The sequence below is a fragment of the Gasterosteus aculeatus genome, chromosome 16, assembly GCF_964276395.1.
Source record: "Gasterosteus aculeatus chromosome 16, fGasAcu3.hap1.1, whole genome shotgun sequence".
NCBI classification, from domain to species: Eukaryota; Metazoa; Chordata; class Actinopteri; order Perciformes; family Gasterosteidae; genus Gasterosteus; species Gasterosteus aculeatus.
Window position 1 is genome coordinate 18646179 of NC_135704.1, and position 15863 is coordinate 18662041.

General features: G+C 45.9%; 1 protein-coding gene across 3 annotated transcripts in view; it reads left to right on the forward strand.

The window, feature by feature from the left end:
• The window catches only part of man1a2 (mannosidase, alpha, class 1A, member 2), a 40329-nt gene extending 28116 nt beyond the window's left edge, over positions 1–12213 (forward strand). For all 3 annotated transcript variants that reach the window (XM_078090856.1, XM_078090857.1, XM_078090858.1), the window contains exons 8-14: positions 654–777; positions 1057–1150; positions 5798–5913; positions 6742–6961; positions 8200–8372; positions 8708–8823; positions 10077–12213. In XM_078090856.1, coding sequence (XP_077946982.1) covers positions 654–777; positions 1057–1150; positions 5798–5913; positions 6742–6961; positions 8200–8372; positions 8708–8823; positions 10077–10212 — 979 coding nt within the window. In that variant the 3' untranslated portion in view covers positions 10213–12213. The remainder of the gene's footprint in view (positions 1–653; positions 778–1056; positions 1151–5797; positions 5914–6741; positions 6962–8199; positions 8373–8707; positions 8824–10076) is intronic.
• Positions 12214–15863: the final 3650 nt, after the last annotated feature.

The following is a 15863-nucleotide window of genomic DNA, read 5'->3' on the forward strand; positions in this document are numbered from 1 at the left end:
GGTTTATCCACCTCATCGAATATATTCTTTATCTGTTTTGTTTACTTCTGATTTATTCTGCATCAACTCCATCTGGAAAAGTCTTTTTGGTTTTAAAATTCCATCCACCCACACGGGTGTTTTCACCCGATTAGACGTCCTCTCAGGACCGTGTGGGTTTGTGCAAACGGCTCTTATACTCTCATCGCCATGGTTACACAACTCTGTTGTTGATTCCCACCCGGCCCAGTGAGTGAGTGAGTGAGTGAGTGAGTGAGTGAGTGAGTGAGTGGGGTGACCCCCGCATTTATTTTTTATTTTTTTGCAGTTTTACGTGTATTGTTTCGGCTGCTTTGACGTTTCAATCCACGATCAAATTATTAACACATTTTTCTACAGTATATATAGTGTTCTAGTACATAGATTTCTACAGTATTATACAGTATCAATAATACAGTCATCAAACCGCAGATTACTTCAAGATTTTATTCTTTTGGTTTTACGCTTTTCAATTCTCCATTTGGAAGCTCTTATTTGAGAAAAATAGTAACACGTAATGGTGAAAAACTTGCATTGTAAATATTACAAGGCATGAATGAAAACGTCTATCTGTTCTGTTAAAAACCATAGTTCTCCTCTGCGTAACGTCCTAACCTTCCCTCGTGCTCCTGCAGCGGCGTGGGGCGTAACTGGGGCTGGGCGTCGGCGGGCAGCAGCATCCTGGCGGAGTTCGGGACTCTCCACATGGAGTTTGTGCACCTCACCTACCTGACGGGGAACCCGGCCTACTACCAGAAGGTACCGTCTCCACGCTGCTCACAGCTGGCGGGGTTTGATCGGCCATTGCCGATCGTTTCGGGCATCTTGGCAATTCCCCAAAAATGGCCGATAACTGCACCAAGCGTTTGCTTGGTGATGTAGTTCGATACGCACGGCTCATGTACCGATGTTATACTACTGATGAAATGTAGCTCAGATCTTGCATGAAGGAGCATCTCCTTCAGTTATCTGGTGCATTGAGAGAGACAAAATGAAAAGAGGACGGATGTGTCATTAAAACCCTGCTGTTGGTGCCAGGTGATGCACATCCGGAAGCTGCTGGCCAAGATGAACCGACCCAACGGGCTGTACCCGAACTACCTGAACCCCCGGACGGGCCGCTGGGGCCAACGTGAGTAGATGCTTTCTGACTTTGTGAGCCGGAATGTTCTCGTGACCTCCAGGAGGAGGAGGAGGAGGAGGAGGGGGGGGGGGAGGCGGCTCTAAACAGGACAAATGGAAGCGGGTAGAAGAAGATTTACAGTATTCCCGGGTTATTGATCGGCTATTGGCTGTGTGCCTGCAGGGGGGATTGACTGAGAGCGGTTAAACTATTCCGGCCCTGGAAACTGTCCGTTGTGCTTGGAGTCATTTACACGAGGACATAATCAAAGCTGAGGGAGACAAACCTGCAGCTTAAACAAGACGCTACATCGATGTCATCTGGGTTTAAATGTTTGGTGAACTGCTTTCCCTCCGTTGTCCTCCTTCACCCAACGAGACCGGCTGCACATTTGCATATTTCAAGTACAAAGAATCTCAGAGAAACAAACACAACTCACAAAATATTTGTACACGTATTAAACAACCTTCCAAATTCAGGTTTTGTCTTTTACTGAACAATATAATATATTTACTCCAACCGGAACGCGGCTCCGGTTTGGTAAAAATCAACCTTTTTATTCCCGACTTGGACGTCGTCTACATTTTGGTGTCAAGTTTTTAAAATGTAGTTGATTGATTTGCATTTCATCCCTTCTGTGAGTCCTTTTCTCTTTCTCTAACCTTTATGCTGATAATCGTCCTACTCGGACGCCGCTCCGCGTCTCACGGCTCGTCATCCGTGAACACGTGACTCCAGAGCGCCGCCGAGCTCTTAAAATGACGTCACCCCCCCCCCCCCCACGGGAGAATCACGCGTTCCTTTCTGTTTATTGCTCAGTGTTTCGGTAAGACGCCGGGTGGCAGACATGTGGGGATTCATGGCTTATTATTTCTACATTTCAACGGAATATTACAACCACGCGGATATTCAAATATTCCTTTTAATCTCAGCGCTGTCACTTTTTCACCCGTCGCTCCGACAGGAAATGAAAAGATGAAAGCTGCTTTAAAAAAACGAATACACTTTGTGTTGTTTCCATTCGTCCAGGGGAATCAGTGCCATATTCAATTTATTCAACCCCACAACACTCACCGGGTAAATGAGAAATAAACAAGACACGCACAAACACACGCACAAACACATGAACATATACACACACACACTGGGGTCGAGCAAGAAGACACCTGCTTCTTATTTGTTGCTCCATTTGTTCTACTTGTCAAGAAACAAATGGAGGCCACTGGGGTATGGATGGAGGGGCTCATTAAGGGAGGATGAGGGGGGGTGACAGGCAGACAGGCCCAAAGCAGCAAACGGTAAGGGTAGAGGGCGGATGGATGGATGGATGGAAGGATGGATGAGGGCATCCACAGATGGAGAGCGAGCTGGGAAGCAGCAAATGGGAGGGAGCTTTTAGATCTGCTGTCAGCTCTGTGCGTTGTAAAGTATTTATACACAAGCTCCATCAGAGAGACATGCACATACACGCTATCCGAGACCTGCACATACACGCTATCAGAGACATGCACATACACACTATCAGAGACATGCACATACACACTATCAGAGACATGCACATACACACTATCAGAGACATGCACATACACACTATCAGAGACATGCACATACACGCTATCAGAGACATGCACATACACGCTATCAGAGACATGCACATACACGCTATCCGAGACATGCACATACACGCTATCCGAGACATGCACATACACGCTATCCGAGACATGCACATACACACTATCAGAGACATGCACATACACACTATCAGAGACATGCACATACACACTATCAGAGACATGCACATACACACTATCAGAGACATGCACATACACACTATCAGAGACATGCACATACACGCTATCAGAGACATGCACATACACGCTATCAGAGACATGCACATACACGCTATCAGAGACATGCACATACACGCTATCAGAGACATGCACATACACACTATCAGAGACATGCACATACACGCTATCAGAGACATGCACATACACGCTATCAGAGACATGCACATACACGCTATCAGAGACATGCACATACACGCTATCAGAGACATGCACATACACGCTATCAGAGACATGCACATACACACTATCAGAGACATGCACATACACGCTATCCGAGACATGCACATACACGCTATCCGAGACATGCACACACGCACACACGCTATCCGAGACATGCACACACGCACACACACTATCAGAGACATGCACATACACGCTATCAGAGACATGCACATACACGCTATCCGAGACATGCACACACGCACACACACTATCAGAGACATGCACACACACACACGCACGCACACTATCAGAGACATGCACATACACGCTATCAGAGACATGCACATACACGCTATCCGAGACATGCACACACACGCTATCAGAGACATGCACATACACGCTATCCGAGACATGCACACACGCACACACACTATCAGAGACATGCACACACACACACGCACGCACACTATCAGAGACATGCACATACACGCTATCAGAGACATGCACATACACGCTATCCGAGACATGCACACACGCACACACACTATCAGAGACATGCACACACACACACGCACGCACACTATCAGAGACATGCACATACACGCTATCAGAGACATGCACATACACGCTATCAGAGACATGCACATACACGCTATCAGAGACATGCACATACACGCTATCAGAGACATGCACATACACGCTATCAGAGACATGCACATACACGCTATCAGAGACATGCACATACACGCTATCCGAGACATGCACACACACGCTATCCGAGACATGCACATACACGCTATCAGAGACATGCACATACACACTATCAGAGACATGCACATACACACTATCAGAGACATGCACATACACACTATCAGAGACATGCACATACACGCTATCAGAGACATGCACATACACGCTATCAGAGACATGCACATACACGCTATCAGAGACATGCACATACACGCTATCAGAGACATGCACATACACACTATCAGAGACATGCACATACACACTATCAGAGACATGCACATACACGCTATCCGAGACATGCACATACACGCTATCCGAGACATGCACACACGCACACACGCTATCCGAGACATGCACACACGCACACACACACGCACACACACTATCAGAGACATGCACATACACTATCAGAGACATGCACATACACACTATCAGAGACATGCACATACACGCTATCAGAGACATGCACATACACGCTATCAGAGACATGCACATACACGCTATCCGAGACATGCACATACACACACACACGCTATCCGAGACATGCACATACACACACACACACGCTATCCGAGACATGCACACACACACACACACACGCTATCCGAGACATGCACACACACGCACACACACGCTATCCGAGACATGCACACACACACACACACGCGCACATACACGCTATCAGAGACATGCACATACACGCTATCAGAGACATGCACGCACACACACACTATCAGTGACATGCACACACACACACAGACGTATGCAAAGGAAAAGGAGAGACCAGTCTATTCTTAAGAAGGTGGTAGAGGAATGAAAGAGGGAGCCTGACCCCCCGGTGAGGAGGAGGGAGGCAGCTGTGAGGAATGTAATTAATGGCCAAAAGAGGCTCAGGGTAACAACCAAAAAATGGATGTTGATGAATCTTTGCGAAACGAGGCAATGATGAAACTTTTCCTTCACTTATTTTCCTGTTCATTCATTGAGCTGTGAGGTAATCACAATGGTCTTTGAGCAGTTGGGACCCTTTTTGTTCGCTTGAGATAAATAATAATGTCAAGCTACGATGTCGACTCGCTTTGTGTTTGAGCTCCTCTGAAAACAACAAGGTCCCTTTGGTTTGTTGTTGTAATTCTTATTTCTGCCACAAGAGGCGTCAAACTACAGAAGGACAAACCACTTGTTTTGGAAACATGTGGTTTTTAATCAATAATTCTAACATGTATGAAGAAGTAAGATCCCAGCCGCTGCCATGACAACATGTGTCAGAACAGAACAGTTCAACCTGTTTTTATACCGCGGAATTGTTTTTATATTAATAGCCGCTTTTGTTCTTTGGATTTGTGTGTGTGTGTGTGGCGTAAGGTGTGTAGTCAGTAGTTAAGGCGCACTAATGAGGAATCAGGCTGAGCTCCTTTTTCTTAATGAGATCCTGCTGTGACTGATGGCCTTATTATCACACACACCTCTCACACACACACACACATACACACACACGCGACAAGCCGGTCGATCTCCTCTTCATCGGTGGATTATCATCAGTTAACAGATCAGTTCACGCCGTAGTTAAACCTATTAAAGGCGGCTCGACACAGAGACTGAAACCTGCAATCACAACGTCCTCGCTCGATATCAAGGGAAAATATCACAATTAAGACTAAATCGAAAAGTTAGATATCTCCAAAGTGAAGACGGTCAAATTAAAATGAGCTGTTCATTGTTTTTAATTTTGTATTATTTGGTTGGAGGCGCCAGGGTCCAATCGGTGGATCACATTTAGTTCAGTTGGTTTTTAATGTTCTGAAGCAGATTGTGTGTGTGTGTGTGTGTGTGTGTGTGCGTGTGTTCCTCCCTCCACTCTAACCCTTTTCTTTACCCCGCCTGCTCTTTTCAGACCACACGTCGGTCGGGGGACTCGGGGACAGTTTCTACGAGTACCTGCTGAAGGCGTGGCTCATGTCGGACAAGACGGACACGGAGGCGCGCAGGACCTACGACGACGCCATCGAGGTACCGCGTGTTCGAGGGCTGCGCTCACTCCCTCCGCCATATGCAGACACGCGTCTACATGAATATAATTTACACACATTCAGAATGAGTGTAAATGCAAATAACGTAATAAATAATGAATGAATTGATCAGTAAGTCAAGACAAAAAACACAGCTGTGGCAGATGAAATATTAATTGTAGCTTTACATTAAAAACACACAATTAAAATTAATGATACGTACTCTACAAAGGGTGGTGTTGTTGGTTGTCATGGTGACGATCACTTTGCTCAGCTAGCTAAGTAGCTAACTAGCCGGCCGACTCAACCTAAATGCTTCAGCGATTGTCTCATCTGGCGAAAGCGATGTCGTCTTCTTTAGAACGGAGATAAACCGTCACTGGATTGTACCAAACGTCCTTCAGCAGAAGGTCAGGTGGGCGGGTCAGGTGGGCGGGTCAGGTGGGCGGTCAGGTGGGCGGTCAGGTGGGCGGGTCACTTTACTTACGGACGCAGCAGGAGGCGCTGGTTAGTGGCCTGTCGAGTAGATGATTGGTGTGGACGGGTTTAAAATCTGTCTTTGTTCTGTTTCCTTCGGTTTGACCCTCATGCACACACACTCAATGTCAACACACACACACACACACACACACACACACACACACACACACACTCACACTTATATATATTCTGTTCACAACCTCCACCCACATTCCTGCTGTAATAAAATCTGTGTGGACTTCATCTCTTCACTAACACACGTTTCACACGTCCTCGAGCTGCATATAAATACACTCGTACATATTCGTACACTTAATGTGTCCCCCCCCCCCCTCGCCCCTCTCTCCAGGCCATCGAGCGCCACCTGATACGCAAATCCAACGGCGGCCTGACGTTCATCGGCGAGTGGAAGAACGGCCACCTGGAGAGGAAGATGGGCCACCTGGCCTGCTTCGCCGGCGGCATGTTCGCGCTTGGCGCCGACGGCTCGCCTGACGACAAGGCCGGACACTACCTGCAGCTGGGGGCCGAGATCGCACACACCTGCCACGAGTCCTACGACCGGACGGGTGAGGAGGGGACCGAGGTGTCAAGTAACGAAGTACAAATACTTCGAAGTACAAATACTTCGTTACTGTACTTGAGTAGAAATTTTGGGTATCTATACTTTACTGGAGTATTTATTTTGTTCAGACGACTTTTTACTCCTTACATTTTCACGCAAATATCTGTACTTTTCTACTCCTCACATTTTAAAAACAGCCTCGTTACTTCCGGCTTGTCGTCGTTCAAAAACACAAAAAACCCATCCAGATAAACGGCGCCATCCGGACACAGTGGATGTGATTGTGTTTGGATGAGAAGTATAAACATTTAGCATCCAGACACCCGATGGGGAAAGTTGGTATTTAGCGACATGGACCCTCCTCCTCTTCCTCCTCCTCTTCCTCACGCAGATTATATGTAATGTTAGATGAGCATCTTCATGGTTTGTCCTAAATGTTTTATTGAGACTGGCACACAGCGACTTGCAAGCAGCGTATTAAATAAAGTGACGTGTGTCTTAATGCGGCTTTGCAAATGAACACAAAGGGATTCTGTATTTGCTCGTAAAGCCTGAACATTCTGGTTATTTGGTCAATGTTTGATAACCGACCGCTGCCAGTTCAGTGTTTCCCATCATTATACGTAGTGAACCCGGGGGAGACGCTGCAGTCTACCTCATCAATGCGAACGACGTGTGTGTGACTCGTGTCACTGGAAAATGGGTTGTGGTTTTATCTGTTTAAGTCAGATACATTTGTTGTTGTTGTTGTTGTTGTTTCCACCATCCCAACGGCAGGTCACGTGATCTGCAAGCGCCTTCTGATCACATTGTAGCGGACTGACGTGTTGTGTGAGCGAAGTTACGCATTAAGAGTTTGTCCTTAATGGAATTTCTTACATTACTTTTACTTTTATACTTTAAGTAGTTTTGAAACCAGTACTTTTATACTTAAGTAAAAAGCTTGAGTCGATACTTCAACTTCTACATGAGTCTTTTTAAACCCTAGTATCTGTACTTCTACTTGAGTAATGAATGTTCTTCAGGTGATTTTCTTTTCTCAATGGACCGCTTGATGCTCGTTTCCCCCACAGAAGTTACCGTGTTCTCCACCAGATTAAAGAAGACAACCCTTGCACTGCTTTATTTAAAAGAAAAAGTCCATAAAGAAAGAGATCGGTGTCCAAAAATCACTCTATCCGTCTGAACGAGGTGGAGTGGTTCGTTAAGCTCATCACACCTAATTGTAATCCCCCCCCCCAGTGCTGAAGCTCGGCCCGGAGGCCTTTAAGTTCGACAGCGGCCTGGAGGCGGTGGCCGTGCGGCAGAACGAGAAGTACTACATCCTGCGGCCGGAGGTCATCGAGACCTACTGGTACATGTGGAGGTTCACCCACGACCCCAAATACCGCCAGTGGGGCTGGGAGGCGGCGCAGGTACCCGACACCTGTTCAACACCAACATCTCAATTGTGTCGTTGGAGGGAAATGAACGCAAAGTGTCAACAGCAAAATGTAGTTTATTGCGTTTATCTGGTCCTCTTCAAACGTCTCCTTTTTTATTTCTCTACTCCCGCCAATCTTCTCACGGTCTGCTTGTTGGTTTGTGCGTTCGTGCTCCTGCAGAGAAAATCAAATAGCATTTTTAAAAAGGGCTTTGTGATCGAACGGAGCGAGACCACTCATTTTCTATTTTCTCCTCTGGCTTCCTCCTGGCTTCCTCCTGGCTTCCTCCTGGCTTCCTCCCTCCCTTCTCTCCTCGTCTCCTCCAGGCCATCGACAAGTACTGCCGGGTGAGCGGCGGTTTCTCCGGCGTGAAGGACGTGTACTCCTCCAACCCGACGTACGACGACGTGCAGCAGAGCTTCTTCTTGGCCGAGACGCTCAAGTAGGACAAACAAATACTCAAGAAGTTTGATTAGGGTTAATGATTGGTTGGGTTAATTAATCACTTCTGTCATCAGCTGATTGAAAAAGACTCGATTGCCACAATTGTAATATTTTCAGTTCATTCAAATAAACAACTATAAAAGAGCATAAAAATCTTTTAAGCAAAGACGAATGAAGCAGCTGCAGGCGGATAATACGAATAAAGTTAACAAAGAAAGCTAAAAGGGAAAAGGTCACTTTACACTTTCTATTCACTGGTAAATAAACAGATTAAGTTGACCAATAACAACGGCCCCTGTTTGCAGACACCATAGAAGAAGAAAGGCCTGCTCCTGTTACTAGGTGACGAAGGGAACACTGTAATATAATTTAATCATCATCCTCCTCTTCCTCCTCCTGGATGAGGAGGCTGTCTCTGGCGCCCCCTGCTGGCGCCTCTTGGGAGGGTTTTGTCCTGTTGGCAGTGCAGACGTCATTGTTATTGTGGCTGTCAATCAAACGTAACGGTTAAACTGAGCGGCTCAAAGGGAAGATTAGTTAGATGTGTAGAAGATATTTACTTCATATGAATGAAAACACGATGACTGAACCACAAAGGACGATATGCATCCATCTGTTTAGCAGCCACACTTTATTATTATGTTAGAACACATATTTAATTCTCCTCCTTCGTGAGTCGGAGAGACCAGCGTGCTTATATTACAGATAATCAATACATATAGATGTTAAATTACAGATCACCAAGACATGTGGATGTTATATTACAGATCATCAATACATGTGGATGTTATATTACAGGTCATCAAGACATGTGGATGTTATATTACAGGTCATCAATACATGTGGATGTTATATTACAGATCATCAATACATGTGGATGTTAAATTACAGATCATCAAGACATGTGGATGTCTGAACACAGCATTACGATAAACAATGATGTCGTCGTCATACTAAACAACGAGGGTCTCCATGTATTTGAATAACCAGAGCGCTGTGGCCTAGCGGAGCGTTCATGGTGGGGAAAGTCGTGTCACTAGTGTAACGATGTCACAGCAGGAGGAAACCCCCCCGGTCTGAGGATCAGACCATGTAGGTCAACAAGAATTTATTTAAGCAAACTACGTAAGAAAGATCAGCATCAAACCCGTTTAGCTCCACATTCAGGTTTCTGGGTTCCTTGTTTTTTTTGCTGAAGCACTCACCCCCCTCCCTCCCCCTCTGCCCCCCCCCCTCCCCTCCCCTCCCCAGGTATCTGTACCTGTTGTTCTCCAGTGACGACCTGATGCCGTTTGAGAGCTGGGTCTTCAACACGGAGGCTCACCCACTTCCTGTCCTCCACCTGGGAAACATCACGCTGCCCGGCAGCGAGCCGGCTCAGCGGTAGACGGGAGGGGGGGGGGCACCTGACCCCCCGCCGCCAACCACACCAACACTGGATGAACTGACATTGAGCTCCACTGACTCAAACGAGGGTCTTTCTTCTTTGTTTCATCGGTTTCTGCTGCTCTCAACTCCCCAAACCGGAGCCGCCTCCTTTTCCTGATTTTCTTTTTTATTCTTGTTATTTCTGTTGATTTTTTTGTGACATTTGACCAAACCCGTCCTTCTGTCCGCGGCGCTCAGAGTGCATTGTGGGGATTCTGTGAAGCGTCTCCACGCAGACGGACGGGAGGACCTCACGTCGTGTTTCTCATTCGGACAAATCGCTACTGGGGGCGCAGGGTCCGCTTCTCCCTGAACCCAGCCCCCCCCCATTCCACTTCCTGTCTGACCTTCAGATGAACTTTGACCTTCAGTTGAGAGGGCAGGTTGTGGCGACATTCCCCTCTTCCTCCTCTCCTCATCTTCGTTTTTTCCAAAAAGTGGACCCTTGTAAGTAGAACAGTAAATACAAATGCAGCCCCCCCCCCCCGCTCATCTCCCCACCTCCCCCCCTCCCCTCCTCCTCCCCTCCTCCTCCGCCGGCTACGTCACCAACCCGAAGCCTCCTGCTGCTCCTTGTTTTGGGATGAAGTTCCTCTGGGCTCTTTGCCTTCGTCGTGTCGAGGGTTGATTCGTGCACTTTGACTGGCGGGTTTCTGGGGGGGGGGGGGCGCACAGCGATGTGACCTGTTGCCCCGCCTCCTCACTGAGATGCATGAGCTCGTCATCCTGCTGTTATACTCTGTAATGTTCCTCTCCGAGGCCTTCGACGCCTCCCGCCGCGCTGCAGAGTCCGTTCGGGGTCATTTTCTCATCTGTTCGAGGGACAACTCGCGCTCATCACGACCAACTGCGTGATGCTGACATTGTATCCTCTGGATCCTGATACCAGGGACCTTTTTTAAAAATCTTTAGAGTCCGTTGGTGTCGTCACACGACTCTGGAAGAGGGGCCGAAATCTCTGAAAGCGCCCGATGCCAAAACGACGTGGAGACAAATCTGGAAGCGTAGTTTTTATCGTCGTATAGACGGAACATTCACGAGTTTAATGTACAAAGAAAATGTCTTGAGGGTTTCAGTCTCCGAGAGGCAGCAGAGGTCACGAGTCCGATTAGAGGTCAAGTTTTCAGCCGCAAGAAACTACATCTCCCATCAGCCCCGGCTCGTGTTGGCAGAAGCAACCAACGAAAAAAGGTTTTCAATAAAACAAACGCACTTCATGATGGGCTCAATGAAGCTGTGCGTGTGTGTCTGTGTGCGTGTGCTCACACACATCAGCTTGTTGTTGTTCATTAAAGATTAAGATTAAAACCAACCCCATTAATGTTTAAAAAAAAAGGATTTAAAGAAGCATCCGTCATTAGTGGAGTTTAGTTATTATTTGTGTATTACTCCACTGCAGAAAATACTCCCCAACAAATGTACTATTAACTCCTCCTTTGTGTGACCACTGTGCAGGGCTTTCTTTTTAAGTATAATTTGGTGGTTATTATTAAAAATGAATGGGTTTGGAGACTTATTTACCCACCTTATCATTTAAATGTGTCTGGGAAGACTTTATATTTTGAAGGTCTAAAGCCAAACTTCTGACCAGCTTTGAGCGGAGTTAATATTGAATTAATTCCCTTTTTCTTTAGTTCAGAAGCTTCTCAAATCTCTCTTCCGCTTGTAGATGAAGACATTATTCCCTCCATGCTCCTCTTTCCTCAACAATCCATCGATGCGGCATCTGTCCGCCCTCTGACATCACGCTGACATCATATATCTTATGTGGGGGGGGGGGGGGGGGGGTTAACCCGGGCCAACGAGTTGCTCGGAGCGACCTTGATTTTGGAAATTGAGTGTTCTGTATTTGTATTTTTACTGAACAAAAAAAAAAATTCTAATTAAAAGTATCTGTAAATATGTTTAAAACGGAGACACAAATTCAATAAAGATGTTATTAAAAGTGATCATAAACGAAGAGCATGTCCCGTGTTTTCACTTTGACATGTTTCCTGACTTGTTTCCTGAGTTCATGGTCTCAGTCTCGTGTCACGTCTTCTTCAATACAACATGAAGTCAAACACACTGCAGCAGAATTTCGATTGACGTCCTCCTACGAGGACGTGTGAGGACGCTTCTCCGCCTCAGTTGATCGCAGCAACGTCCTCCGGGGAACCGATCAAATACATCATTAGAATAAATACATGAAATAGTCGGAATAAGTAGAACGTTAGTTCGGTACCTCGGGGAAAATAAGTGTGCGGCTCTGTGTGTTTGTCCCAGATAGTCTTATGGGAAAGCGAGCAGCTGCATCCTGAGATGGAAACTCTTGATCCCAGAGAACACTCTGCTCAAACAGTCAATACCAAAAGTGTGTGTGTGTGTGTGTGTGTGATGAAGCGCAGAGCAAACATTTAACTTCTTTATTTGTAATGAATTCATTGTAACGCTGATCCGTGAGCCGCCCGCAGCTTCAACAAAGGTCAATACGGGGACACATGTCAGGGTGACGACCCGGCCTGCAGGGTCACACGTCACCCTGTGATGGATGAGGGATTCTACAAACTTAACATAAGGAACTAAACCAACGTCCCTCTTCTCAGCTGCTGTGCTACGTAGCTCTGGAAGCACCTTGATGGGCTTTTATTCTGAAAGGCAAGAACAGAAGCAGGGCGTCTGTTTTAAAAGCCGTAATAAACAACACTGAACAGCGATGAATATCCAGGTGGGTCCGTTTCTCCTGTCGCTTCCTACTTCTGTCACCTGTGGACGGAAGCTGTAACATTGTACCAGTAAACAGGAAGTGACCTCATCTGCATTACAGGTCATTTAGCTTTTATCCAAAGCGGCTTGCATTTCATTTATTACTCATGGCTTTTTTTTTTTCCTCGCGGTTGGCGGCGCACCGTCTCGACTCCACGCGCCTCCATCGTCCCATCGACCGCCACTGATGAGCGACAAAGGCCTGTCAATCAGCACGCCGCCCCGCCCCTGCAGCATCCCCTGCTTCGTGGTCTGTTTGACTACACGGCCCATAATGTACTAGATGAACATCCTGCTGTATTGAAGAAGACTTGAAAGCAGAGACTGAGACCATAAACTCGTGTTTACAATGTTTACTGCGGGAATAAATGGGAGGAGGAACCAGTCGGTTACATGTTGTGACTGTTTTACAAGCTGCTGTGGTTCTTACTGTAAAGCTGATATTTCCGAGGTGGGTGAAGCGAAAACAGATCTGCACACACGTCTCTGTGATGTCACCTCCTCTCAGACCTTCGTCCCGAGCGGTTGGCTTTCCCCTCTCTGCATTACTTTGGTGTCAGAAGAGAAATAAAAAGACTCTTTAGGACTGAAACCCACCCGACAGACGGGATGAGACGTCTCCAGAGATCACAGCCTTCATAGTCGGCGAGGAGGAAGAACGGCTGACCTTCATCCATTCACTCAACATGTTATTGTCCTCTGAGGAATTCATCACTATTTAACGGCAGGTCAGATTTCACCGGGAGCCAAACGTGACCTTCCACACGGGGTCAGAGGAAGCGCTTCAACCGTCCTCAAAAGATTAGCAGGTTCTCGTCAGCAGACGTAGTGGAACCTTTAATTGTGTGTGTGTGTGCGGGTAAAATACAAGCATCCAGGTACATGCAAACCTATCGTGTGTGTCTGTGTGTTAAAGGGCGCTGCTCACCCATGAGTGACGCACACAGTCACTTCTCAGATGAGCAGATGGCACAAACAAGCAGCGTAAAGAACCAAGACAGTATGATATTAACCTTTCTTGTCTTGCTTAATTATATATTAAACTGTACAGTACAGTTAATATACTTTGGTTGTTTTACTGTTGTTTGTAGATCTTGGGATCGTTCATTTTTTATAGATACCTCCAGCAGTTTTATTTACTACTTGTTGTTAAAACCAATACAAGTGTGTCCCCTCTCAGTTTTAGTATGATGCAAAGTTGGAACCCCCCCCACAAACAAAACCACATCCTTGCAGCTGACGGGACTAAACCCACACTAACCATCAGTTTCATCTCACCTTCTTCTTCCGTTTCTTTCCACCAGCAGAGTGAAGAAAGCCTCCTGACTCTCACTCCGGGAAAATTTCTATTATTATCCAGAAGACAATAACTGGAATATGGCAAATACTGCAAATACAAATATGTGTTGTGTGTGTTTACAGCTGACAGATGTTTTTTCTTCATTCACGTCACTTGACATGTTGTAATCAGGCAGTAACATCTGGTTCTGCTGATGTGTTAAAGCTGCATTCTCTGTAGTGACCAGCAGGGGGCGACTCCTCTGCTCCCATAGAAGTCTATGAGGAAATGACTCTACTTCTCTGTAGTGACCAGCAGGGGGCGACTCCTCTGCTCCCATAGACGTCTATGAGGAAATGACTCTACTTCTCTGTAGTGACCAGCAGGGGGCGACTCCTCTGCTCCCATAGACGTCTATGAGGAAATGACTCTACTTCTCTGTAGTGACCAGCAGGGGGCGACTCCTCTGCTCCCATAGACGTCTATGAGGAAATGACTCTACTTCTCTCTGGATTTATTCCCTCAGTAAACATTGTAAACATGAGTTTATGGTCTCAGTCTCTAGTTTCAAGTCTTCTTCAACACAGCAGGATGTTCATTTAGTTAATTATGGTCCGTGTAGTCAAACTGACCATAAAGCAGGTTTATAACGATTTTAGGAAACACAATATGACAAAGGTAGTGAAACCCTGATTCAGAGGTTATGTCTTTACAACAATCTTTTCACCCTCTCTACTCTGTTTTAATCATCCACAGACCTTCTTTTGTTTATGCATCGAGCCTTGACTGTCGGCGGGATCATTCTGTGTTCTAATTGTGTTTTATTTTGCAAGGAATCACCTCACTTCTGTTGTTTACTGGAATCAGTCAAGTGTTGGGAGGGTTGGGGGGGTGTTGTTGAAGAAGAAATGTATAGAGGAATGAATGCATGCGTCCCAGAAACATGACTTCCAGAGAATTATTTCTGTTGGCTTTCACTCAGAGAACATCTTCCGGTCGTAATCATCGGCGTCTCACTTCCTCTGCGATGGAACAAGGCTCCTCCATTCAGAGAACATACATTATGTATGTATGTATGAATGTTCACTGTTCCATGATCACCAGGTTTAGATGTCGTGTTTTGGGATATCTTCTCAGACCCTTTGATTCACTTTCATTGCTTCCAGAACAGAACATTTGTTTAACCAGAACAATGTGGCCTCCGTGAATGATAAAGTTAATTCAGCCTGGAAGCAGATTATTTTAAAGAGGTTTTTCTTGTGAGTGTGTTTGGACGGATTATTAGAAACATCTGTCAACCCAATAAACCTATGACCGATTGTGGTGTTTGTAGGTTTTTGACTTTTGACTCACTTTACATTTGAATTGTTTGTTTCCTATCATTATGTTACTGATTTGGCTTCTTCTCGTGAGTTATTTGCCCTATTTTTGTGAAAACAAACCGTTGGAAAAAAACAAGGATTGCTGACATGTTGCTACTCAACATCAACAACTTTATAAATTCAAATAAATACAACAACACGTATTTAAAAGAAAAGATGAAACTTTTGAAATTATGATATTTTCCCAATAAGTGGGATCGTATT